The 27,438-nt window shown below is 48.0% G+C and overlaps 1 protein-coding gene across 1 annotated transcript; it reads right to left on the bottom strand.

Moving 5' to 3' along the window:
* Positions 1–323: 323 nt before the first annotated feature.
* PLEKHD1 (pleckstrin homology and coiled-coil domain containing D1) lies at positions 324–26,019 on the bottom strand. The gene is made up of 13 exons (XM_009900619.2): positions 25,635–26,019; positions 21,892–21,985; positions 20,937–21,026; positions 20,416–20,492; positions 16,306–16,397; positions 12,970–13,022; positions 10,229–10,323; positions 9,259–9,352; positions 6,590–6,765; positions 5,780–5,912; positions 4,079–4,223; positions 1,497–1,646; positions 324–984 (listed from the first exon to the last, which is right to left on the bottom strand). Exons 1-13 carry the CDS (start codon positions 25,781–25,783, stop codon positions 824–826), a joined length of 1,509 nt encoding a protein of 502 aa, XP_009898921.2. The 5' UTR covers positions 25,784–26,019; the 3' UTR covers positions 324–823.
* Between the last annotated feature and the right edge of the window lie 1,419 nt (positions 26,020–27,438).

The following is a 27,438-nucleotide window of genomic DNA, read 5'->3' on the forward strand; positions in this document are numbered from 1 at the left end:
GCTTGGTTTTACAGAGGTTATGAGGAAAGCAGAGTCAAAGGCTCCTCCATACTGAATACTCCTGTAGATAACACTTTCTGCAGCAGCAGTTCTGCTCCTCCTCCTGGCAGAAACTCATCCAGATGTCCCAGTGCAAAGGTGAAGCCAGGATGTTCTGCCCACAGGCAACATAATGCAACCCTCTTTTCTGCACATGACATTCCTTGGAGTGAAGTCCACGGCATCCTCAGGTTGTCTTGTCTTTGTGTTGCTACCATTTGCTTGATATGATGCAACATCAAGACAGTTGGTAATGTTGTGCTTGGGAGGCTGGGAGTGCTGTGGTCTTCAGAGAACGCGTCAGGGAACGTGCCCTGCTAAAATGCTCTGACAGAGGGTGAGCTGCAAGCCATTTTCTAGGGGATATCAGGTAGAGCAAGGTAAGCTGTGTCCTAACTGTGGATGCTACACTAGTTGAAGCATAGTTTGATAGAGGAGTTCCTCAGAAGCACTTGTGTTTGGCAGACATAGTAGACAGGAAAGGCAAGAAGAGGCACTTCCTAAGCTGTGGTCTGTGTTTCCCTTCAACACCGACCACGGTATCTTGGCAAAATATGGCTTAACATTAGCAGCTGAAGCAAACGGATCAGGAGTGGTCAGCAGAGAAGATCTGCTAGGCTACAGGGAGCATTCAAACTACTGCAAAGCCACTACCTGGAGGACTTGCCTACACACACACTTTCCCCAGCAAAGGACAACTCTGTCTTCTGACCCTAGTGCAGATAGCATAACTTTTGCAGAACTGAATGGCAAGTTCAGATTAGAAGCCTCCTTCCAGCAAGAGTCACTTTTCGTCCCCTGCAGCAGAATCCTTTTGTGATCTCATGATTCGATGGAGAGTTGCCCTGAAGTGCTGGTCCCGGCTCAGTCTTTTGGCTGCCTCCTTCAGTTCCTCAATATTTTCAGCTTCTCTGTGAGAGAATATGAAGGACTGGGACTGCTTCACTGAAATAAGAGCAGGACAGAAAGGTCAGCATTCTCCCTCAGGGACACAAACTGAAGATAAAGCTTTTCTTTAACACACAACTGCTGTGAGCAAGATGAGTGAGAGCCTGGCAAGGGATGAACTAACCATTGCACTCTAGCAGCCTCACCTTACCATTTTCAGAGGAGGAAAACGCCATGGGAACACACTTTTCTTATTTACATCTGCCTCTGCTGGTGTTGCATAGAATCTGATGTAACCTTGCAAATGTTCCATCCAACCCAACTCAGTCTGTGGTTAAGCATTCAGATGAATTCAGCCTTGAGCATGTATTTCTAGGGGCCCAGGAGTCACAGCAAGGACTCAGTGGTTGCTCTCTAGGTAAGGAAGCTGAATTTCCCCCTGTAGCTGTATTCTGCTACTAGGGAATGTGGAACATGAACCACACTGGAAGACCTTACTGTTCTCTCAGCCCCATCTGCACAAATCTGCTCTTGGCAGGATACAGAGCAAGAAGCTTCCCAGCACCTACAGTCATTCCACGAAGTGCTGCCTTTCCGGTGGTGGAAGCGGCAGCTCTTTATGCGACGAGTGGCAGCCTTGTGAATGTACACAGAGTTCTTCATGATCACAGGCATCTTGGCCTCCAGCTCTGCGCTGCGGATGCACTCTTCAAAGAACTCTGAGGAGAGACACTACCGTGAGCCATGGTGGAAGAGACACCCCAAGCAACAACTCTGTCATGAGGGAATGCACTCACTGCTGGGCAGAGTCAGGTAATGACTTACAGCACCTCCCTAGATCTTCTCAAACAGCAATCCATGAAGTTCCAGAACTCTAGGCTGAACAGGAGCCAGAAGTGTGTCCAGGTGGCCAAGAAGGCCAAAGGCATCCTGGCCTGGATCAGGAACAGTGTGGCCAGCAGGAGCAGGGAGGTCATTCTGCCCCTGGACTCAGCACTGGTTAGGCCACACCTTGAGTCCTGTGTCCAGTTCTGGGCCCCTCAGTTTAGGAAAGGTTGAGTTGCTGGAATGTGTCCAGAGAAGGGCAACAAAGCTGGGGAGGGCTTTGGAGCACAGCCCTGTGAGGAGAGGCTGAAGGAGCAACAAGTTCAAAATGACAAAAACCTCAGTTGCCACCAAATGCATATTCAAACTACAGAAAAAGAACTTGCAATTGTCCATCCCCCCTCAATTATTCCCAAATGCCATTTTGAGTCACCTGCCAAAAGTCTCTGATACTATGATAAAACTTCTCAGCTGTCTTACAATGGTGATGTTAGAAGCCTTCCTCCCTGCACTTTCTTTGAAGGACTTCTAAAACCAGTCAAGTCTAACTGCAGAAAGGGAGGCACTGACAGACACACAGAGGCTATGGATTTCTTAATAGCATAGCAAATACCTGAACACACATTCAAACATTATAGGTTCTGTGCAAAGCCTTAAACTTTGTCCAAACTCTGACAGTGTTAACACCTGCTTTTCACAGTATCACAGTATCACTCAGGTTGGAAGAGACCCCAAAAATCATTGAGTCCAACCTATCACCACAGACCTCATGACTAGACCATGGCACCAAGTGCCACGTCCAATCCCCTCTTGAACACCTCCAGGGATGGTGACTCCACCACCTCCCTGGGCAGCCCATTCCAATGGGCAATCACTCTTTCTGTGAAGAGCCTCTTCCTAACATCCAGACTAAACCTCCCCTGGTGCAGCTTGAGACTGTGTCCTCTTGTTCTGGTGCTGGTTGCCTGGGAGAAGAGACCAACCCCTGCCTGGCTACAGCCTCCCTTCAGGTAGTTGTAGATGGCAATAAGGTCTCCTCTGAGCCTCCTCCTCTCCAAGCTAAAGAACTCCTTCAGCCACTCCTCACAGGGCTGGGCTCCAACCCCCTCCCCAGCTTTGTTGCCCTTCTCTGGACACATTGTAGCAACTCAACATCTTTCTTTAACTGAGGAGCCCAGAGCTGGACACAGGACGGAGCAGAACAACTTCCCTGCTCCTGCTGGCCACAGTGTTCCTGATCCAGGCCAGGATGCCATTGGCCTTCTTGGCCACCTGGGCACACTGCTGGCTCATGTTCAGCCTACTGTCAACCAGCACCCCCAGGTTCCTTTCTGCCTGACTGCTCTCTAGTCACTCTGACCCTAGCCTGTAGCACTGCATGGGGTTGCTGTTGTCAATGTGTAGAACCTGGCACTTAGATGTGTTAAATCTCATGCCCTTGGACTCTGCCCATCTGTCCAGCCTGGCAAGGTCCCTCTGCAGAGCTCTCTTACCCTCTAACAGATCAACTCCAGCTCCCAACTTGGTGTCATCTGCAAATTTACCGGTGATGGACTCAGTCCCCTTGTCCAGATCATCAACAAATATATTGAACAGGATCCACCTTTTACTGAAATGATGCCAGATAAAGCATCTTCTTAACAGCTTCCCCCTGCAATATACTCGAGGATGGAAAACAAGCAAGACTTCATCCAGCCGCAGCACCTAACGTAGGTTCCCAAACCTGACCCAAGCTAGGTGCTAGAGTAACACCCCATCTTACAAGCCCATCAAAACACAAAATGAAGAGTCAAAGAAACATGGAATAGCTGTGTGGAACTTGTCGTGTGGACTGCAGCCATCTTGGCTTATCAACACTGTGCTGATGCAGTGATTCAACTCTGACTAGCGGTCCGAACTTTACCCGTTGGTTAACCTACCACTGCCACAGCAACTGCAGTCCTGAAACTGCTGCTGTTCTTGTAACCAAGGCTGAGAAGAGGTTATGTCTAGGGCAATAAGAGGACTCTTTCTAATCCAAACCTAGTTAGTCTTTACAGCTCTGCTACAGTTTCCTTGTTCGATGTTTTGGAAAACATTTGTCTATTTCTGTCCCTGGGTTTCTCTTCTGCCCAGGGAGAGTTGTTCTTTCCTTAGAGGGCAAAATACCAAGTGCCTGCCTAAAACATTCCAGCTCCTCAAAAGAGGGGTGTGGTTGAGGTGCAAGGAGTTGGGAGAGCACCTTTGCTGATTTGAGAACTCTTTTTTTTGTGACTGGGAAGAAGGCTAGGAATATTTCCTCTCTTAGAGCTTGCTCATCAGTAGAGAGGGTGGATGACTGACTTACTTCTCAAGTTACTGACATCTGCTTTCATCTTCTCCTCTTTCTCCTTGTTGCAATCCAGAGAATTTAAGCCTCTTTCTAAACTTTGCAGCGCTTTCTCAGCTTCTCTCAGTCTCCTCTCCAGATCCATGCGCATCTTCACCTCAGCCTGAAGAAGAGAATAATCACTGCTGAAAGCCAGCTTGCATCTCAGTAACCATCCTGCTAACTCACATAGTCTCACAGAGGGACCCAGCAAGCAAATCAAAATGCATGATCAGAGGGCTGGAGCACCTCTCCTACGAGGACAGACTGAAGGAGTTGGGGCTGTTCAGGCTGGAGAAGAGAAGGCTCCAAGGTGACCTCATTGTGGCCTTCCAGTATCTGAAGGGGGCCACAAGAAGGCTGGGGAGGGACTTCTTAGGATCTCAGGTAGTGATAGGACTAGGAGGAATGGAATGAAGCTGGAGGTGGGGAGATTCAGGCTGGATGTGAGGAGGAAGTTCTTCACCATGAGAGTGGTGAAGCCCTGGAATGGGTTGTCCAGGGAGGTGGTTGGGGCGCCGTCCCTGGAGGTGTTTAAGGCCAGGCTGGATGAGGCTCTGGCCAGCCTGATGTAGTGTGGGGTGTCCCTGCCCATGGCAGGGGGGTTGGAACTAGATGATCCTTGTGGTCCCTTCCAACCCTGACTGATACTATGATACTATGAAGGACAACAGTAAGGAAAACCAGTAGAAATATTGTAAGACAACAAAGAAGAAGTTACTTACTCACGTCTTCAGACAGAATCTGAACTTGAAGTCCAGATTGCTTTAACAATTGTCCTGTTCTCTGAATTTCATTTTCACATCCTCCCTCTTATCATATAACCCACATGGCATTTCAACACATACATTTGTGCTTATGCAAGTACTTGCAGCTGAGGAGGAACAGGAGGGCCTTTACATTATTTACCATACTTTGTCCACTTTGCCTTGGCGTAGATTAAGGTATCATCCACTAGTGGTATAACAAAGGGTTGGCATCTCACCTGCATTCCTCTACTTTTTAACCCCCATCCATCCAGAGCTGCCTGAAAATTTACAAATTGCCCTCTCTGACCACAAGAGAGGGAAGATTTCTCTTCAGTTCTGCAATGTTGTTTTTTTTTTCTTTTAAAATAGAATCATAGAATCAGTCAGAGTTGGAAGGGACCACAAGGATCATCTAGTTCCAACCCCCCCTACACCCCACACTACATCAGGCTGGCCAGAGCCTCATCCAGCCTGGGCTTAAACACCTCCAGGCACGGGACCTCAACCACCTCCCTGGACAACCCATTCCAGGGCTTCACCACTCTCACGGTGAAGAACTTCCTCCTCACATCCAGCCTGAATCTCCCCACCTCCAGCTTCATTCCATTCCCCCATGTCCTATCACTACCTGAGGTCCCTCCCCAGCCTTCTTGCAGGCTTCCTTCAGATACTGGAAGGCCACAGTGTCTACTTTCACAGTATCAAATGAAAATTTTTACTGAATGGGTTAATCAGAGCTGAGAATGAAAAATTCAACAGTAGACACAAAGGACAACTCCATCGTTACCGTGATACGAAGCACAGCAAACCAAGATTTGCAACCAAAAAAAAAAAAGGGAAACAAAAATCAAGTCTCTGACTTGACAGGGGAAGAACTTAAAGGAACATGCCTCAGGACCACAGACCCAGGGACAGCAATATGCAGGGCTACCTTGAGGTCTCTCTCTGTCTGTTGCTTCTCCGCACTCAGCTCCGAGAGCGAGTGCTGCAGCGCTTGAGACTGGGAAGAGTAAAACTCTCGCTCCTCCTCCAGTGCTCGCGACCTCTCCTCGTTCTCCTTCATCCTGGTGCACAGTACAGCAAAGGAAGACAGCCATTCCCACACCAGCACAACTCACAGGAAGGAAGGCACCTGGTACTGATGTGTGCTTCACTACCTGGGTGCCCTTAACAAAGGTGTGCTAACAGGAACACTGCCTGTGCTCTGCTTCAATGACACAGGCATTGCTAGAGAAAGCCAGGTGGACAGTTCCTCAATGGAACATTTCCAATTCCCAGAGAAGGTTCAGGAGCACTAAATACTTCCTAGAGACAAGCCCATGAATGGATCCACATGCTTAGCTTCCAATTTGAAAAGAGCAGGCCCAAGAAGCAGCAAGGAGTTTATCTGCCTTGCCTGCCAAGATAAGCCTCCACACTTTTCTTGTGCTGGCAATCAAAAAGCAAGTCAGTGGATAGTAATGCCACTTGGCACCACTAAGCCTGAGCAGAACAAAGTGTCCTCTTTACTGCACTCAATGGCAGAAATTGTAAAAGATCTTGTGCCTCTTCAGGTCTCAGAATAAGCAGGAAATATTTAGTTGCACGCTTTCTGATTGCCTTCCACTTGTGAGGAGGAAAACTATCTCTTTTCCTACCACCCTCTTCACATTGGATCACATTGCACCCTTGCCTCTGTCGATGCCCAGACCCTCCCCCACCAATCCCTTTTCCCTCCCTCTCCCCTCTATCCCCATTTCACCTCTTCTCTGCCAGTAGTTTCTCTTCCAGAAGCTGCTGCATCTTCTCTTCAATCTGTTGCAGGCTACAGTGCAGTCCCCAGGTGGTGCTCTGCTCCTTGTTGGGGCTAGTTGGTGGAAGCTGGCTCTCGTTTTCTTCCAGCATCTTCAGCATTTGCTGCTTTTCCAGCGAGAGCTCCTAGAAGAAAGGCAGGCTGAATGCACCAATCCTGCTTCTATTTCTGCCTGACTCCTCCTCCCTACTGAATACCTCCATACCTTACATAAGTCTCATTCAGTTTAAAAATAAGAATAACAAAATCTGATTTTCATTTCACACCTGCTTCATGAGTAGCAAGATTTTGCTAAGCAAATGGGCAAGAATCATAGAATCGGTCAGGGTTAGAAGGGACCACAAGGATCATCTAGTTCCAACCCCCCTGCCATGGGCAGGGACACCCCACACTACATCAGGCTGGCCAGAGCCTCATCCAGCCTGGGCTTAAACACCTCCAGGGATGGGGCCTCAACCACCTTCCTGGACAACCCATTCCAGGGCTTCACCACTCTCATGGGGAAGAGCTTCCTCCTCACATCCAGCCTGAATCTCCCCACCTCCAGGTTCATTCCATTCCTCCTAGTCCTATCACTACCTGATATCCTAAGGAGTCCCTCCCCAGCCTTCTTGTAGCCCCCTTCAGATACTGGAAAGCCACAATCAGGTCATCTTGAGCCTTCTCTTCTCCAGCCTGAACAGCCCCAACTCCTTCAGTCTGTCCTCATAGGAGAGGTGCTCCAGCCCTCTGATCATCCTCGTGGCCCTTCTCTGGACACCTTCCAGCACGTCCATATCCCTCTTGCAATAGGGGCTCCAGAACTGGAGGCAGTACTCCAGGTGGGGTCTCACCAGAGCTGAGGAGAGGGGGAGAAGCACCTCCCTTGACCTGCTGGCCACACTTCTCTTGATGCAGCCCAGGATCTGATTGGCCTTCTGGGCTGCAAGTGCACACTGAGAGCTCATGTTGAGATCCTCGTCCACCAGCACCCCCAAGTCCCTCTCCTCAGGGCTGCTTTCCAGTCAGTCACTGCCCAACCTGTATTTGTGCCTGGGATTGCCTTGACCCAGACGCAGGACTCTGCACTTGGTCTTGTTGAACCTCATGAGGTTGGCTTGTACCACCTCTCCAGCCTGATCAAGGTTCCTCTGGATGGTACCACTTCCCTACAGTGTGTCTGCTGCACCACACAGCTTGGCGTCTTCAGCAAACTTGCTGAGGGTGCACTCAGTGCCTGTAGGCTCCTTTGACATGGAATGCTAGTAAGGATTCAGCTCAGGAATTAGAGCCCTGAGCATCTCTGATGCAGGTATCTTCCCTTCCTTGCTTCCTCATCTTGCTACTCAGTGGGAACTAGAGTCATCTCTCTGTGGCACTTCTACCCATGGATGTATGATGCTATTTTCCTGTGAAGTGTTCAGTCTCCTTGCGCAACTAGGGCATGAATGGTCCCTCCCTGTCTTTCCAGTGCTTTTTTCATACCCTCAACTGCAGGCAAGAAGAGCTTGATAGGACACTAGCAACAGATTTTAGCACAAACTTGCAGAATTCAGCAAGGGCAGAGTCACAGATTTCACAAACAATACACATTCAGAAAAATAACACTTTTTACCAAGCCAACAGTGACCATAAGTAAGGATAGGTTAAACCAACGCTTCATTTCCTACAGTCCAATGTGGTACACGATTCCCTAGGAGCTGTGTTCTCTGATGTGCATAAAGAAAGCCTCTCTGCTGCTCCAATTTCCACTAGAACTTAGGGAGCCACAGTTAAAAAAAATAACAATTAAAAATTTAGAAGGCTATCACAGACTGAGAGCCATATTGGCTGGAAGAGACTGTCTGGTAGCCTCCAGTTCAGCCTTCTGTTCAGAGTTGGTCTGTCACACAGCAAGATATGGTCAGCCGTGCCTTTCTACAGCTGGGTTGTAAAAACCTTCCAAGAAAGAGGTTTCTCAGCCTCTGCCCCTCTGCCTGCCTACATGTCTCTCTCTCGTGAGAGAGCTTCCCCAGCTGTAACTTATGGCTATTGTCCTAGTACTACAGAGATAAGTTTGGTTCTGTTGGTCTCTACATCACTTCTAGCGCCTTTTTAGCAGGTGATCTTGGCCTCCATATGGAATGGAATGGGATAGGATGGGATAGGATAGGATAGGATGGGATAGGATAGGATAGGATAGGATAGGATAGGATAGGATAGGATAGGATAGGATAGGATAGGATAGGATAGGATAGGATAGGATAGGATAGGATAGGATAGGATAAACCTGGTTGGAAGAGATCTTCAAGATCATTTAGTCCAACCCATCATACAACACCATCTAATCAACTAAACCACAGCACCAAGCACCCCATCCAGTCTCCTCCTAAACACCTCCAGTGATGGTGACGCCACCACCTCCCTGGACAGCCCATTCCAATGGCCAATCACTCTCTCTATGAAGAATTTCTTCCTAACTTCCAGTCTAAACCTCCCCTGATGCAGCTTGAGACTGTGTCTTCTTGTTCTAGTATCAGCTCCCACGCCAGAAGCAGGGGCTGTTAAATTCCACAATACAGTTTTGCTTTCAGCCCTGGGCAGTTCTCATGGATCATTAGCAAAACACTGTCACTTGGAGGGGCCAAGTGGTCACTCACCTCTAGTGTTTTCTGTAAGGACTCTGTCAGGCTTCGCAGCTCTTTCTTTTCTTCTTCCACTCCTTTAAGGGAGCAGGCTGTGAGCTCTAGCTCCCTGAAGAAGCAAGAAGGGTGACAGATATTGCAGGGGAACACCGGCCCCATGGAAGTCATGCAGACTGCACAGGTTGTGGATCCCCTAGTGCAAGACCCGTGAGCAGTGCTTGATACAGGCAGCACTGCAGAGTCAGGAGGTTGCCAGAAAGCATTATGCCTTGGAAACTCTGCAAGCATCCAAGAAGCTTTACCACACCCACTGATCATAAAACCAAACCCATGAGTTGCTCAGGCAAGACAGTTACAGCTAAGCAGAGACAGGTCTGTGAAACCCAAAGCAGCTTGTAAAACCCCATTGGCTTTTTCTGGGATGTTATGTAGGGATGAAAAAGAAAACATTTGGGGGGGGGGAGGGAACAAACCACAGAGCAATGACACTCAGGGCAAAGCACTTAGAGCCTTCATTTTCTAAACACATGGCTATATGACAAATATTAACTATTTTGCATAGTGCAACTCTTATAAATGACAAAATTATTCTCGGTGAGGCAAATTCTTTACCCATCCAATGTCGTTCAGCTGATGCTGGAAAATCAGGTTCAGATGTCTGAAGCCCACAGGACTCCATGGTTAGTCAATCACCCCAACTGCCTCTCTACAATGCTCTAGCATCTCTCTGTTGCCACGCTACCCCAAGTAATCTGGGCTTTGCTCATGTCTCAGCTCCTCGAAAATGATCCCCAGATGCTGCGTTCTATTGGTGATCTAGCGATAGCAAATGCAGCTAGTTCCCAGCTCTTCTTGTTTTGCTCAATATGTCATTTATCCCTTTCCTAAATGCACAAAGTAAGTTTTGATCCATCACCAAAGCAGCACTTGGGCCCAATGTGGGCATTCATGTCATTTTCCTGACCTGTGTAGTTCACCACCTTACCTTCTAATCTGATCCTGCTCCAGTCGCAGCTCCCGTACCACCTCCTCGAACTGCTGCTTCTCTGCTTCCAGCACCTGGTTCAGACGCTCGAGTTCCTGCACCAAAAAGGAATCAGAGAATAGTAGAATTGTTAAGGTTGGAAGGGACCTCAAGGATCAGCTAGTTCCAACCCTCCTGCCATGGGCAGGGACACCTCACACTAGATCAGGTTGCTCACAGCCTGGTCTTAAAAACCTCCAGGGATGAGGCTTCTACCACCTCTTTGGGCAACCTGTTCCAGTGTCTCACCACCCTCATGGGGAAGAACTTCTTCCTAACATCCAGTCTGAACGTACCCATTTCTATTTTTGTTCCATTCCCCTAGTCCTATCACTACCTGACACCCTAAGAAGTCCCTCACCAGCTTTCTTGTAGGCCCCCTTCAGATACTGGAAAGCCACAATAAAGTCTTACTGGAGCCTTCTCTTTTCCAGACTGAATACCCCCAACTCCTTCAGTCTGTCCTCATATGAGAGGTGCTCCAGCCCTCTGATCATCCTCGTGGCTCTTTGGACACACTCCAGCACATCCAGACCCTTCCTGTAATAGGGGCTCCAGAACTGGATGCAGTACTCCAGGTGGGGTCTCACCAGAGCAAAGTAGAGGAGGAGAAACACCTCCCTCGACCTGCTGGCTATGCTCCTTTTGATGTAGCCCAGATGTGATTAGGGAATGAATCTGCTGACACACAGCTGGAAAAGGCTTCAGTGTTAACATTGCCTGAGACTTTTAACCTAAGTGATGTATAGTCATGGAGTGTCTGAATCCACCAGGCTTTTGTCCTGGGGCAATTAGAAGGGTTTGAATGTTGGTTGTGTATTTTGGCACCCAAAAGTCACAGAGAAGTTACCGGCCACCTGGAAAACACAGACACACTCCCTGCACAGATCAGCACTGCTGCACTTGCAAGGAATCATTGAATCCTAGAATTGTTAGGGTTGGAAGGGACCCCAAGGATCATCCAGTTTCACCCCCACTGCCATGGGCAGGGACATCTCCCACTAGATCAGGTTGCTCAGAGCTACATTCAGCCTGGCCTTAAATCCTCCAGGGATAGGCTTCCACCACCTCCCTGGGCAACCTGCTCCAAAGCTTCCTAGGAGATCTGGACTCAACTTGCATGTGCCATTTCCAGGCACCCACATGTGCAGATGCAGAAAGCCTGGACAGGACTGACACTTGAATCACTGCTGTGTCTTGCTCTCCATTCCCACTGGGAGGGGACAAGACAAACTTCATATTTACAGCTTTGCACAGTTTAACCAGCCTGTCACTGCCTTCATGACAGTAAACCCATGCCTAGACAGCACTGACTCTCAGAAGCTATTGTCAAGCCCTGAAGCAGACTCTTTTAGACCAGTGGAAGCAGTTACACTGAAACCTATAGCTCCCAGTCAGGTGCCCCTTGCAGCCTCCTCTGCTAAGGCAAGGCAGGTCCCAAACCAGCAGTGACCCCAAATAAATTCATAGTAACAGACTTGCTCCATGGTGCAGATAGATTGTTCAAGGTGTTTTCCCAGCATTCATGCTCTGAGGCATTCAGGCTCACAGCAAGGCAGGCTGCCACAGCTCCATGAGTTGTCCAGGGAGGTGGTTGGGGTGCTGTCCCTGGAGGTGTTTAAGCCCAGGCTGGACGAGGCTCTGGCCAGCCTGATGTAGTGTGGGGTGTCCCTGCCCATGGCAGGGGGGTTGGAACTAGCTGATCCTTGTGGTCCCTTCCAACCCTGACTAATACTATGATACTATGATCTATATATTCATTCCTTCCTCAACATAAAATTCCTTCAAACTAACCTGGCACCATCTACTCTATGTAGACAATGGACATCTCATGCATGGCTTTATGTGAGCAGAGATTTGTTCCAGGGTCTTTGGAAAAGGGCATTTCCCTCCCTATAGCTGTAGGTTGTGCAGACCAGGCTACCTCACAAGATAGACACATCTCCTTGAAGAGGCAGTAGTTTAGCCCTGCAGGTGTGCCTTTGGACTTTAGCTCTGCAGAAGTGTACAGAGGAAAACCACAGGCCTGAGAAGCCTAGGTTAACATTGACATCTGTTGCTCAAGAGGAGCAACAGCCACTTGTGATTCACTGGAAGATGGCAGATGCAGCAGTGTGCAAGCTTGCAGTGTGGTGGCCTCCAGCCATGGAGGCTTTCCTACTGAATAACAGGACAAACCATTGCATAACTTTATGATGGTCTATAGAAACTGGAACATAGTTGGTGTAAACATAGGAATGAGCTACTTTTACTGTATTAAGCAAATAAAAGGAATACTTTGGGAAACAGTATAAAACTTGATCAATTGAGATACAACAGCCCCTCTCTTCTGAGTTTTCCTTAGTGCCATGTTTATTCTCCTCAGCTCTGGTGTCTTTGTGCAGCCCCTTGGTTGTCACAATGGTATTTCTCCATTAGAACTATGTTATGTTATTTGCATGCTGACTGTGGAGACAGACAAGCTCATTGCCAGTCTTCTTGGGTCTACTAAATGACAAGTGTATAATGGTGATCACAGCAACTATGAATTTAACCTGACCCTCCTCCCCGGTCCTCCTGGAGACATAAACACAAGCACACTGCATGGCAAGTGCCTGGGAAAAGGAATCCTCCAGTACTCATCCCTAATGGCTCTTTTAGCCTCCAAGGCACCTTCTAGTCCTGCCATAAGGAAGTTGAAGAGAACTGGGTTGAATGCTCACCTCTTTCTGCTCCCTCTGCAGACACAGCTCTTCTGTTTCTTCCATTAGCTTATCTACAAACACACACAAAAGTCAAACACTGAGAAGAGCGTTTTATATCCTGGGGACATTTATGATCATGAAACACTGACCGCTTGAAGCTGGAAAACATGTAGCTGTCCCTCTTGCTCTGTGTGCATCTCTCTGGGAGGCTCCAAAGGCAGAGATGATGCTAAAGGGATGTTATACAGTTCCCCTCCTGCCAAATAACTTAGTAAACTAAGCAACCGTGTTGTTGTGTACTCCTGCGAAGGCTTCCTCTCAGTGTTTTTAAAGATATAGAATAGAATAGAATAGAATAGAATAGAATAGAATAGAATAGACCAGACCAGACCAGACCAGACCAGGTTGGAAGAGACCTTTGAGATCATCAAGTCCAACTTATCATCCAGCACTACCTAATCAACTAAACCATGGCACCAAGCACCCCATCCAGTCTCTTCCTAAACACCTCCAGTGATGGTGATTCCACCACCTCCCTGGGCAGCCCATTCCAATGGGCAATCACTCTTTCTATGAAGAACTTCTTCCTAACATCCAGCCTAAACCTCCCCTGATGCAGCCTGAGACTGTGTCCTCTTGTTCTGGCACTGGCCACCCAGGAGAAGAGACCAACCCCTACCTGGCTACAACCACCCTTCAGGTAGTTACAGACAGCAATAAGGTCTCCTCTGAGCCTCCTCTTCTCCAGGCTAAGCAACCCCAGCTCCCTCAGCCTCTCCTCATAGGGCTGTGCTCCAAACCCCTCACCAGCTTTGTTGCCCTTCTCTGGACATGTTCCAGCAACTCAACATCCTTCCTAAACTGAGGGGCCCAGATCTGGACACAGTAAAGATCATTAATGAACTAACTTTTCCAATCCTCTAGTTGGGCCAGAAAAATATTCTTCTCTCTGCTTCACACATAAAGAAGCAAAGGCACAGAAAGGTTAAGTGGGTTGCACACATAACTGTGGCATAGTCTGCAGCTCAGAGCTCCAGCCCTACCCACCCAGCACATCGCTCTCTCCTTTGTGCTGCACATAACTGGCAGTACTCTGTTGTCACCTTGGGATGTCACAGCCAAGTAAGCAATGCCAGAGCAGTAGTGTCACATTGCTAAAGCTGTGCTGGCCACCACTCTCTGCATTCTTGCCCTCTTTTTCCTTGCCAGGACCCAGCACAGTTTCATAAAGCCTCTCTCACCTTCCCTCTTCTGCTCCTCCTGCCAGGTGTGGGGGCAAATCCAGACCTTGATGGGCTTTTGCAAAGTCCCTGCCTGAGAGAGAAACCAGCAGGATGCAGATGGAAGGTAATTCCCCAGGGATTCACAGAATTCCTCAGAGCAATGTTTGCTTCCTCCAGAGAGTCTTCACCTGCTGCCAGGAGCAGTCTCAGACACAGATCACCCAAGGTAAATCTAATGCAGCAGAAGCCACAGTAGTTACAGAAAAATAGATAGATCATTGCTGTCAAAAGAAAGTAACCAACTGTGGCAACTGAGCAGCTCTGAATGTTCTTGTCATGGATGACAGAACCTAGTAATACATATAGATATATATTTTGATTTTCCAAACATCTCCTGTAGAGATCATGTACTCCTCTTCCCTCTGTCACCTTGTCTAGTGTCACACTGTGGCTCCCTGGTTTTGTGGATGCTGTAGTCTGCTCTGATGGTTGCAAAATAATGTCTTGACAAAAGTTTTCCTGTTCCTAACTTTTGTCCTGTGCCTCCAGGTCCTCCTTTCAGCACTCTCCATTTTCCCCTTGCCAGGTGTGGAACCACCCCTCCTTGCCTGGTGCATCCATCTGACCACAATAAATATGGCCTGATGCCTGATCACTGTTACATGTGCAACCATTCACTGAGACCACTGCTGCTCAGCATGGATGCAGAAATATGAAAGGCTCTTCAAGATTCCTCCAGTGGCTTGATGACTAGCAGCAGGTACCAGGAGCCCTTGCTAAAGGCATCAGGATGATGGACTGGACTTCAACAAGGCCTTTGACACCATTCCCCACAGCAAACTCCTGGCCAAGCTGTCAGCCCATGGCTTGGACAGCAGCACTCTGTGCTGGGTCAGGAATTGGCTGGAGGGCTGTGCCCAGAGAGTGGTGGTGAATGGTGCCGCATCCAGCTGGCAGCCCCAGGGATCAGTGCTGGGCCTCATCCTGTTTCATATCTTCATTGATGATCTGGATGAGGGGATTGAGTCCATCATCAGTAATTTTGCAGATGACACCAAGTTGGGAGCAAGTGTTGATTGGTTAGAGGATAGAAGGGCTCTCCAGAGGGACCTTGACAGGCTGGACACATGGGCAGAGTCCAACAGGATGGCATTCAACAAGTCCAAGTGCCGGGTGCTGCACTTTGGCCACAACAACCCCATGCAGAGCTACAGGCTGGGGTCAGAGTGGCTGGAGAGCAGCCAGGCAGAAAGAGACCTGGGGGTACTGATTGACGACTGGCTGAACGTGAGCCAGCAGTGTACCCAGGTGGCCAAGAAGGCCAATGGCATCCTGGCCTGCTTCAAGAACAGTGTGGCCAGCAGGAGCTGCCCCTGCCCCCCTGTTCCAAGAGAGAAAGAGGAGTGGAGAGAGAAGCAGTGGTTTAGACTTAGCCAAGGCCAGCCAACAAGCAGATTATCTCTCCTGAGCAAAGAAAGCCAGCCAAGATCAGAAGAGAAGACAGAAAGAATTGTTAAGGCACATCTTATTCTACCTATTTATCCAATGAATTTGTTTAGAATAATCTTTTGTTTCCTTTTGGCACCCAACAATGATTTATTTATATTTTTCTACTTTTCTGCTCAAAATCTGTAACTAAATTTTAAAGGCATAGCCTAAAACCACCACACACTTGAACCAAGCCCAGGCAAGTTTTCTCACTTCCAGTGTGAGCAAATGAAGGTGAAGCCAAGCAGAGGAAGACCACAAAAATCCTCCACAAACCAACATCTAGTGGAGGAAAACTCAGGCCTGAAAAGCTGTGATTAGACTCAAAATACTAGTCCTGTGTGATGCAGAGAGACAAAGGTGTTGGTTTTTGGCCTGGTGAGCAGCTGAATTCAGCTCATCCAAGCTTCTCAAGGGCAAGGCATATCCAGCCAGGAGGAGAGGCAGAGCTGCAGCATGCTGGCCACAGCACATTCTTCCTTCCAGGTCCAGATCTTACCTTGACATCCACATCTTTTGATCCCTTCAGAACCTGAATTTCAGCTGCTGACTCAAAACACTTGTCTAGCTTTATCCTCACCAGTCCAGAAAAGCACACTGGCTACTTTGGGGTTTATAACCTTCGGCAATGAAAGCTTCCTACCTAAGTACTCTTGCTTCTCCTTGGCCAGCTGCAGTCCTTGGGCTTCCAGGCTCTCAATCATGGCTTCTCCCAGCTGGGCATTCTTCCAGGTCCTAGGGAGAGCAGAGTAAAGCAGACAATTAAGGAACAGGCAGGGGACTCAGCCAGGCAATCTACCAAGGAATTCAAACACACAGATTCTCATCAGCTGGGACAGCAAGTCTCTAAATATTTCTGCTTAAATTAATCTGAGAATTTTCCCTGATATTCAGGGTTGGTTTTTTTTTTTCCTCTTTAAATACAAGAGCTCTTTGTCAAGACTGCAGCTATTCAAATGTGGTTTTTTTCCTAGTGTTTTGGAGATTCCTACTCTGATCTTAGTCTTTAAGGCCTCCAGACAAACCTAGCACATGCACAGCCTCCAACTGCTCCACGGGTACCTGGAACCCATTAAATGGATCCTGAGAGACTTTAGAACCAACTTTTAGCTTTTAACTCAACTAACTTCCCATATGCCAGTGCCATCAGCTGCCTTTGCAATGTTTTGCTGCCACAATTACTCTTCTTCAAACATTAAACCATGTATTGACTCTTTCCTTTCGTTGCCTTTCCCTGACTTTCCCTTTCCATGCCTTTCCTTTCTTTCCAGGACAAGGACACACAAACCAAAACCAGAGAAAGAAATGGCATCTGTTCATGTCCCATTAAAAAAAACCAACCCATAGATCTACAGACCTACAATACATAAAATGCATATGTAACAGTCATCCTGATCTACTTATATAGATGCATACCCAGGAACAGCAACTCTCTTACCCAGGGTGACTCTGAATCCAGAAAAAAACCAGCAGCAAACAGCTTGAGGCAGGGGGAACACACACAAAAGAATTTATCAAATGGAGTGTTTTGAAACAGCAGTAGCTTTTAAGCTGGCTGTTTATCAGAGTCACTTTTTTCAGTGCTCTTTCCCTTCCCCAGCCCAACAAGATGCTTCCCTGCCTGTAACTCAAAGGTTGTTGCAGCCACTGCTCTATAACCTGGGAGGTGCACCCACACAGTTGTGTAGCACTGACGTTTTCATTCCTTTAGAGGACACAGTCTCAAGCTGCACCAGGGGAAGTTTAGCCTCGAGGTGAGGAGAAAATTCTTCACTGAGAAAGCTGTTAGCCATTGGAACGGGCTGCCCAGGGAGGTGGTGGAGTCACCATCCCTGGAGGTGTTCAAGAGGGGATTGGACGTGGCACTTGGTGCCATGGTTGAGTCATGAGGTCTGTGGTGACAGGTTGGACTTGATGATCTTTGAGGTCTCTTCCAACCTTGGTGATACTGTGATTCTTTTACGTGCTGCAGCCAATGTTGGTGTGCAATAGCAGCAGTGGGGAGGGAGAGGCTAAGACTTCAGCTGAGAGGTGAGGAAGGATTTGTTCTGTCTTCTGTGCTTCTTACCAAGTGAGTTTACATCAGAAAAAGCCACATTGCTTAAAGTGCTGGAAAGCACAGGGTCACGCTTCTGAACACACTTCTGAAGAGCCCTTGTAAAGCTGCACAGGATTCCTGTTGGCTATATAGCTGAAACACCACCTGTTCCCAGTGCTGCAGAGGCAGTGGAATATCTCTCTAGCTTGCCTGCATTTTACCTTTCTTGGGAATATCCACAACCAGTTCTTGAAGGCACTTTGCCCTTCATGGTCCACAGGATACCTGTACTATAATACCTACTGCTTTTTTTCCCCACTGTCCGCCGTGTGTGTTTTAAACACATGCAGGGAATGCTACCATGGACATAGACAGTGAGTGTGTGTCCCTGAGTGGCAGCCTCTCTGGCTGGGAAGTGAGGCTGAGAGACAGCTGAGAGTCAGGGCTTTGTCTGCTTCCAAAGAGGTTTCAAGTTTGGGCAAATGTGATATGTTAAAGTCATGACACATTTCAAGGCTGAAGGGACCATCAGCTCCTCTCCTCAATGAATACCTTGCTTCCTTATAAAACCAGGGGGGGGGTGGAAAAGAGTGAAGAACTAAAACAGAATGTGATGGTGAGAGGCTAAGCAGTTGTGCATGCATGCACACACACACATACAACTGCCACCCAGCCCCAGATGGGTGCAGATGTAGAGGGAACAGAGGCCATTTTCCATAGTGGATTAATTTTATCCTCTTCCCCCTGTTTAACAGGGTCAGTGGATTTAGGATTTGCTGAGGATGTCATGGTCTGTTGTTGGGTTTTTTTTTCCTCTTTGTTGGTTTTAAGTAGTAAAGAAGGCTGTAGGAGGATCACCATAAACTGCTGCTGTGCCAGCAGCAGCAGAATCTCTATCTAGGGACATCAGGGCACTGAAATAGGATGACTAGAAGTTGTCAGCTGCACCTTCCTAGCTTTCCAGTTGATAGCAGACCAGTTTACTGGCCCAAACAGTGCCCTCCTGGCTGCTGTTTTACCCCCAACTTGACCCTGATGACCTAAATCATATAATCTGTGCTTTTCCTCAAATACAGGCTATCACCAGCTTTAGCCTGGCACTGGAGCTGCAGTGGCCTCCTTTTCTGATGAAAGAGGAGGGAAGGGGAGTGGTTTGGGCAGATGATTGGCTAGGTGTAGGTAAGTGTGCTGTGTGACAGCTATTTAGCACCTGTTTATCAAAGCAAGGACTGGAGGGCTCCTGAGCTGTGCTGCCATGCTCCTTCCACCCCTGCACACCCTCAGCCCTCAGATTTTTGCCTTTGGCAATAGTTAAGGATAACATTGGTGAAAGCAATTGTAAACATGTACTATAGGAGCAAAACCACTGAATTACTCAAAGGCTAAATCTGGATCCCTCCTCCCCTGCAGTGGCCAAGCCTGCTTGTGTGGAGTGGGTGACAGACCTCTGCCTTGGCTCTTGTGTCCCACGGGGCTCATGCTGCCATGAAGCTTTCATGGACAGTATTGTGGTGCAGTTCATACAATACCTGGGAGGTAGCAGCAGCAAAAGCACCAGAACCAAAGGCAGGCTCACTGCAGCAGTACAGAGCTTAGCTTGGACTGATCCACCCTAACACTGTGTGAACCTTTTCAGTTTCATAGCATTGGAATTTACTGAGGTACTGCCTTTACCATGCACACACTGGTATTACAAGTTAAACTTGCCTGAAAGAGCAGCTTTTGCCCTGCCAGTCACAAGAAACCACACACACATATTGTAATGGAGCCAATTACTTTGCTCTGCCCAAGGAAGAGTAAAGAGCTCGTTGCTCCAAGCCTCAGAACTGTTCTGCTCTACAGACTCCAGAAGTTTCTGTCTGGATTGGGAAAGTCAAATTCCTGTTAAGAATCATAGGATGCTTTGGGTTGGAAGGAACATTAGAAAGTCACCTAGTCCAATGCCTATGCAGTGATCAGGGACATTTCCAACTATATCAGGCTGCTCAAAGCCTCATCTAACCTGACCTTGGAAGTTTCCAGGGATAAGACAGCTGCAAACCTGTGCCAGTGTTTCACCATGCTCATCATAAAAAAATTCTCCCCTAGATCTAGTCTAAATCTCCTCCCCTGTTGCAGCAGGCCCTGCACTAAAGATGGTCACCATCTTTCTCATAGACCCCCTTTGAGTACTGAAAGGCTGGTACAAGGTCTCCCAGGAGCCAAGTTTCAGTGTTACCTCTTCCTGTATCTGATGAGATGTAGAAAGAGCCTGTTGTGGTTTTGGACAGTTGCTCATTGTATTGTCAGGCTCCTGGATGCTCAGAGACTGCTGCACTGGTGGCAAACCAACATTCTCCACAGAACTATGAACTGAACGATCTACCCACACATCAATCAAACTCTCTCCCCCATAGGTGGGCTGGAAATGCTTTGCTAACACCTCCTCCCCTGGGATTTAGCCTGTGTACATGTTTCAGAATTAAACTGTCTCAAAAGGCTGACTCCTCCCTGCTCCATGACCCAAACACCCTGGGATCTGGGCAGAAGGGTGCATAGCCCCACAGCGTTCTTCAGGGATGTTACTGATACCACAGCATGACCAGTACTGCTGGAAGCAAGTGAAAAGTCTCACTAGAGCTGGGGAGCTCCTCTGCTTCCCCACAATCCTTCTAGTCAGGCTTCTTCATACATCTGTTGATCTGATCAAGAGAATAAGTAAGAAAGAAAGCTTACACTTTTCCAGACTCCTGCAGCATCTCCAGCCACTGAGCCTGCTCAGGCTCTGATTCAGCTGCTAGAACAATGTTACCCTAGAAGAGGGGAGGGGGGAGAAAAACCTGTATTAGAGAGGCTGGGGCCTAATGTGCCTCTGGGCATGAGCTGGACACAGCTGCCACAGCTATAGTGGGAGGAGAGCCCACCACAGGCAACCACCTCCGTGGCAGCCACCACATGGGAACAAATACGACCCAGGGCCTACCATACATTGGAAAGAGATGCACATGGCAAGCTGTCATAGTAAGAATTAAATGTTAAGACAGCATGAGCTCTAAGGCTCCTGAACACCTATCTATGGGTCTGCTAGCATCATAAGACCTGCTGTGAAAAAGAGCAAATTTCCTTGTTGGTTGCCAAAGCAGGAGCATCAGCAAAGCCTTGAGGAGTCTTGGGGCAGTCAGGCAGCCTCTCTCTGCTCACCAGCAGTAACATATTTTGTGATGCTGGGAATTTTGCAGGGGATGAAGTCTACTTACATGGAAGTCTTCGTGAGAGATCTTTATGGCATAAGGCATGTTGGGCTCCTCTTTAGGCTCCACAATGCAACCTCCCAGGGGTATGACACCCTAGAGATAAACCAGAGGACTTCAATCAGCAAAATCAAGTATAACTATTAAATAACTCTGAGCTGAACTGTGGGCTCTGCCCTGTTTTGGCTATCACAGGAAAGAAAATACACATAGGTCATGAAAAGCAAAGGGGCTGCCACCACTGGGAGAGCTCTAACTGGTGTCCTGCATTTGGCCTGGAGCGAATGGAAGTGGGACCTCATATCAAAGAGGAGATGATCTCCCATACAGGGGCAAACGTTGCACATTCAGAGTGTAGTCCCATGAGAAAGGTTGTGCCACCGTTCAAGTCACCACGAGTGGGTCATGCCCACATGTGCTGTGCTGGGAGTGATGGAGAGCCTGCTATCCACAGTCGGTCTGGGTGAAATCAGCCCCTCGGGAAGCAGAGGTTCTTCACCGTCCTCCAGCGACTACAGAGGGCGAAAAAGACTCTGAGTATGGAGCCTCCTCTGTGAAAGCACCAGGCAGCTTCTGCAGAGGCTTCTTCTCAGGGCTGAAGGCACGTGGATAAGCAGGGGCTGACTGCATCGGCTTACAAGTGCAAGCACAGGTTAGGATCAAGCAGCAGTCAAAGCCGCTGGCTTTACAACTGGCTTTGCCAGCAGTATCCTCAGAGATAAGTTGATTATGAAATCATGAAAACTATAGAATACCTCTACTGTCTAGTGGGGGGAGGGGAGGGAAACTGAAGTTGTGTACCTGTTGAATTACTATGGAGCCTCAAGAAGTGCTGACATGATTGTCACTTCTTTGAGGCTGTGTTTGTGACATACCTCTCATTGACTTGCTGGCCCTTGGGGCTGGTGGGGAGGAGAAAGCAGAAATGGAATAACCCCTTCCCCCATGCACTGCTGCTCACCTTAGGGTGGATATTAAAGTATTTATTGCTTTCAAAACTCTTCTTTTCACTCTCAGCATAGTAGAGCAGGAAACTTTCCTTAATAATGAAGAACCTTTGAGACAGAGAAAGGAAATAAATTCTGCTAGAGCGAAGGTTGCAAGTCAGGGCACACAAAAACTCTCCACCTAGCTAAAGCTGCTTCTGAGCAGAAGAGTTTACTATTAGCATCTAATCCTGAGGTAACTCATGCTCCTGCTCATAACCATGAACTAGTGTTTGACACTAGGTGTGTCAAGCTAAACTTCTTTGGGACTGTGTTTCTCACACCACACACACACACACACACCCCAGTCTTCAAGGTAAACCATAGAACCATTTACTCACAGGGGACTGGTACTGGGGTCCATGTGCAAGGCAGGAGCATAGCCAGAGACTTTTGGTATTTTCACCACTAAGAAATCTGGCTACCCCATATGTTGGATTCAGCCTACTGGAAGAAAGTGGCTGCTTTAGAATCAGAGAATCAATAAGGTTGGAAAAGACCTCAAGGATCATCAAGTCCAACCTGTCATCCAACACCTCATGACTACTAAACCATAGCACCAAGTGCCATGTCCAATCCCCCCTTGAACACCCCCAGGGATGGTGACTCCACCACCTCCCTGGGCAGCACATTCCAACAGCTAACAACTCTCTCAGTGAAGAACTTTCTCCTCACCTCCAGCCTAAACTTCCCCTGGTGCAATTTGAGACTTTGTCCTCTGGTGCTGGTTGCCTGGGAAGCAAGTGGCTGCTTTATTTTTGATAGAAAACCAATGTCTATTTCAAAAGCAACTGAAGTCTTCTTTTGCCATCTACTCCCTGCCACCTTCTTTCGTCCCAGCTCAGCATAAGCCTGGACAGAGGTTTTTCCAGTGTTTGACTGGTCCCTGTCTCAGGCAGAGTCACAGAATCACCAAGGTTGTAAGAGACCTCAAAAATCATCAAGTCCACCCTGTCACCACAGGCCTCATGACTAGACCATGGCACCAAGTGCCATGTCCAATCCCCTCTTGAACACCTCCAGGGATGGTGACTCCACCACCTCCCTGGGCAGCACATTCCAATGGCTAACAACTCTCTCGGTGAAGAACTTTCTCCTCACCTCAAGCCTGAATCCCAAGTGACTCGATGCAAAAAAACCCCTTTGGCTATGACATCACTGTGGAGCACATACACACTTCAGTGATATTTTTAAGCAAAGATCCTGGTAAAGTCTCCTGCCATTGACCTTTGTAAACACAAAGGAAATTGAATTCTTTTTCACTCCCATGCATCACATTTTACTGTGCCTTGTTCTGCTCAGTTAGCCTTAGGTATGCTCTGATGAACACTGTACAGGGGCAGCAAAATATCAGAGCTTCTGCAAACCAAGGGTCTACTGCACTGGGACATGTGATTGCAAATGAAGAAGTTGCATTTTCAGCTTATTTGGATGCTCAAAATGCCCCTGGGAGAGTCCTTCTGTTTGAAGAACTGGGGTTGTATCTACCCTGCAGTCAGTGGTACACAGGAGAGATGTCTCACGTGGCTCAAATTTGGTCTAAATGACAAATGAGGAGTAGCTGAAAAAAAACCCAGAGACTAGTTAAGTAGGGAGGTTTCAAAAGAGTAACTGGCAAAGAAAATAAGTTGGACTGCCCTGTGCATGTTTTTTATATGAGAAAAGAGGGATCAGGTAGGAATGTGAAGGGCAATAAGGGAAAAATTACTAAAGAATGCCTTTTTACACCACACAAACCACTGCTTTCTAACTCACTTTCATGTGATTCTCAGGGATTTGGAAAGGGCAAGGCATTTCTGTGAATAATAAGAGCATCCCCAGGAAACCCTACTGCTTCTGGGCAGACAGCCTCCACTGAGAAGGATCAGGGCATCCTGGGGATTCTGCCACCTTTGTCTGAAGCCGCTCATAGTGACAGGCTTCAGGTCTGATTCACAAGAGCAATTGTAATACTTCCATGTGCCCTTCCACTCCAGTGTGTGAAGGAGCCAAGCACTACCTACACTACACAGCCATTTGACACCAATTTAGTTCCTGAAGATGAAGAAAGAGGTCAAAGCTGGTGGAGAACTCTTATCATCATAATATTGTTAATAATAATTACCATTACTCTACTTGGAGGAAAGCTTTAGCACAGTTGTTTTCTCACAGACTTTTCCCATGATGTCTTTTGTAGCAGACTGTTTCCCTGGGCAGATACCAAAATACTAACAGCAGGTAAGCACTACTACCCATCTCTAACAGATCTCAACAGCAAACTCTGGATCACTAAACTTTTCTCTGGCAGTGGCAGGGTGAGAAATGCAAGTTTCTTAGCTACTAGTCTTCCAACTGAATCATTTGCCAATGACATCTACCAGCAGTGATATTAATCTGCCATCCAGGAATGTTGGAAGGCTTAATCCATTGGATCATGTACTCCCAGTGAGCACTGACCAAGAGCTTGCCCTGTGTTTCTGTGCCAGTACCCAGACATAAACAGTCGTGCCTCATGACCTGACAACCAATGGAAAGCTCTCCTGGGAGATCCAGCGATTCCGATCAAGAAGCCACATCAGCTTTAAACCTCAACCTGACCCATCAGGTCAATATTATAGAACATACCTCTGGCCTTGGTAAATAGCAAGTGCTATCTAGTTCCAGACTTTATGGCTGCTGGTACACAACACACAGCAGCTTACCGCTCTCAAGCACCAGATAGGAGAGCATTCAGAACACCTTTCCACCAAGGAATAGTCTGCAGTGCTGATGCTTCTCCACAAATCCTGCCAGGTCATATACAGAATGACAGAAACATTCAGGTTGGAAATGACCCTCAGGATCACCAAGTTCAACCCAGAACCCTACACTACAAGGTTCACCCCCTAAACCATATCCCCAAGCACCACATCCAAATGACCTTTAAACACATCCAGGGTTGGTGACTCAATCACCTCCCTGGGCAGCACATTCCAATGCCTGAACACTCTTGCCATGAAAAAAAATGTTTCCTCATGTCCAGTCTAAACCTACCCAGTCATAGCTTGAGGTCACTAATCACCTGTGAGAAGAGACCAGCACCAGCCTCTCTACAACGTCCTTGTCAGGTAGGTGTAGAGAGCAATGAGGTCTTCCCTCAGCCTCTTCTTCTCCAGACTGAACAGCCCCACCTCCTTCAGTCGCTCTTCACAAGATTTATTCTCCAGGCCCTTCCTCAGATTCGTTGCCCTCCTCTGCTCCCACTCCAGCAGCTCCACATGGGTGGTCGTTCCCACCTAGCCATTTCACACCCAAAGGACTCAAAGAGTTTTAACAAGTGCTAATGACAAAGTTCAAGTGGTTTGGAGGCAAAATGTACCAGCTGACTCTTCTGCTTTCACAAAACGAGGATAGGATAATTATCCAGAGGAGACAACTACTCTCTATTCCCACCCTGAAGGGCAGGTAGCACAGGACAGATAAAGGAGAAAGCACAATGCAGGGGCTGAGTGTGTAAAGCAGACACAGAGCAGCAGGGAAGCCATGCACAAAGCTTCTCTCCTAGCCAGATGCACTTGAAGAGCCAAGCACAATGCGGGTGCTGAGTGTGTAAAGCAGACACAGAGCAGCAGGGAAGCCATGCACAAAGCTTCTCTCCTAGCCAGATGCACTTGAAGAACCAAGCATGCAGGCTCTAACTTACCCCAGCCCCCTTGGGCTTCATATTTCACCTCAGCATCCCTCAGTTGCTGTGGCTTACCTCCTGGACCATTTGGCCGACTGTCTCCCGAAGGGTCTCTTCCAGAGCACGCCGTACAGCTGCACTTTGGTGCTGATGTCCAGAGCATCTGAATCGGCCTGCTCCATGGATGGAGAAGGAGATACGGAGCTGGATTTTGAAGCAAACATGATCCTAACCCTTCCCCTCGGCGTGGCAGCTCAGGGAATCCGATTAAATGCAATGAACCAGAAGCATGTAGGCAGTCCCTGTGAGCGGCAGACGGAGAGAATGGGCTGGGGTTTGAATCAATAACTTGGCTGCTCAGCACTCAGTCAATAATTCTGTCCCCGATGCACAGACGATGAGCATCTCCTCATGACGGGCTGCTTCCTGAAGCATTACGGACAGCACACAACACAGCCCAAGGGGGGAAAAAATAAGGGGTGAAAAGAACCAGAGATGAGGAACACCAAGAGGCAAAAGAAAATTAAAAGCTCATCAGAGAGAAAGTTCCCAACGAGGACACGAGCCAAAGTGCTTCCCGCGCCAGAGACCACTTGGAAGGTTATGCACTGAATATTGCAGCATCCTCCCAGGCAGAAATCAGGGCAAGACAGCCATTTCTACTGTCAGGCATCTCTTTCTCTGACACATACCCCTAGAATCTTGCACTTTGAGACAGGCTTTTCTCATCGGTCCCAAATAAAAGTGGAGCAGGCAGGCTCCACAGGGAGGCTCTTGCTGCACCAGGCAGGCACTGCCCACCCGGGCACGTGGCTGCTGGATTTGAACTGGGCAGTCTCCATGCTGCATGCCTTGCTCAGCCTTAAAGGGCCATTGCTGGTCAAAGTTAGAGCATTAAAGTCTGCACTGCCTCTCAGGTGCCAGCACGGGGACATGGCACATATGCCACACATCTCAACTGACTCCCAGCTCTCGAATACAACTCTTCATTGCTGAAGACAAGCATTAATGTTGTAGTGACCATTCCAAAAATGGTCACCAAACAAAGCCCCAAACCAACAAACAAGCAAAAAAACCCCAAACCAATCCTGACAAAACAAACCAGAAAGTTACTCAAAGCCAGGATCGGAAAGTTTCCCTAAAATTGGATTGCATGAAGGGTGAAAAGCAGAAGGTCCAACAATATCACTTTGGCTCATAAACTCACAGTGAAAAGCTGCAGATCTCCCATGCAAGGATGATCCAGTGCCCCTGCCGCTGTGCTGCAGCAGCAATGCAAAGATCTGACTGCAGTGAGGGACAGAAGGGACAGAGAAACTTACTTTTGTCGAGCGATGAAGAATGAAATGTGGGCAGGAGCCAGCAGTGCTGGGGCAGTACATAGCAGAGGAGGGATTTTCTGTTTGCTGGTGGCTGAACAAAGGGCCTAGCCTTATATTCCTTTGCTTCGTGAGGCTGCTGCAAAGAGACTAAGAATGGAAAAGATAATTCAGAGCTGCCACTTCATCTACAGGAGCTGCAGCAAGACATATGCAGTTTAGATCCAGAGCCCTGCCCCAGCCACATAACACACATGGTGAAACATCCCAGGTTCTAAGCAAAAGTAAGGGGGCAACCCCAAATTCCTCTGCTTTGTGAGGGAGATGCAAGGAGTGGAACAGAGAATTCTGGGCTCCTGCTTTCTCTGCAGGAGCTGCAGCAAGACATACACAGTTTAGAACCAGAGCACTTACTTGGAGGAATAGTGGAAATGATGGAACATTCCAGGTTACAAGACAAAGGAAAACAGATAATCCCAAATGCCCCTGTTCTATGAGGGAGCTGCAATTTATGCTGCAGAAGCTTGACCAAGACAAATACCATCTCAAATCCTTCCTCT

The sequence above is a fragment of the Dryobates pubescens genome, chromosome 5 (assembly GCF_014839835.1).
Source record: "Dryobates pubescens isolate bDryPub1 chromosome 5, bDryPub1.pri, whole genome shotgun sequence".
NCBI classification, from domain to species: Eukaryota; Metazoa; Chordata; class Aves; order Piciformes; family Picidae; genus Dryobates; species Dryobates pubescens.

Coding starts and splice junctions, on each gene's coding strand:
- PLEKHD1 (XM_009900619.2), bottom strand. CDS start 25,783: ATGTTTGCTTCAAAATCCAGCTCCGTATCTCCTTCTCCATCCATGGAG. Junction 20,493..20,936: donor TCTCTCACGAAGACTTCCAT/GTAAGTAGACTT, acceptor CCCCTCTTCTAG/GGTAACATTGTTCTAGCAGC. Junction 13,023..16,305: donor GGAGAAGCAAGAGTACTTAG/GTAGGAAGCTTT, acceptor GTGTGTTTGTAG/ATAAGCTAATGGAAGAAACA.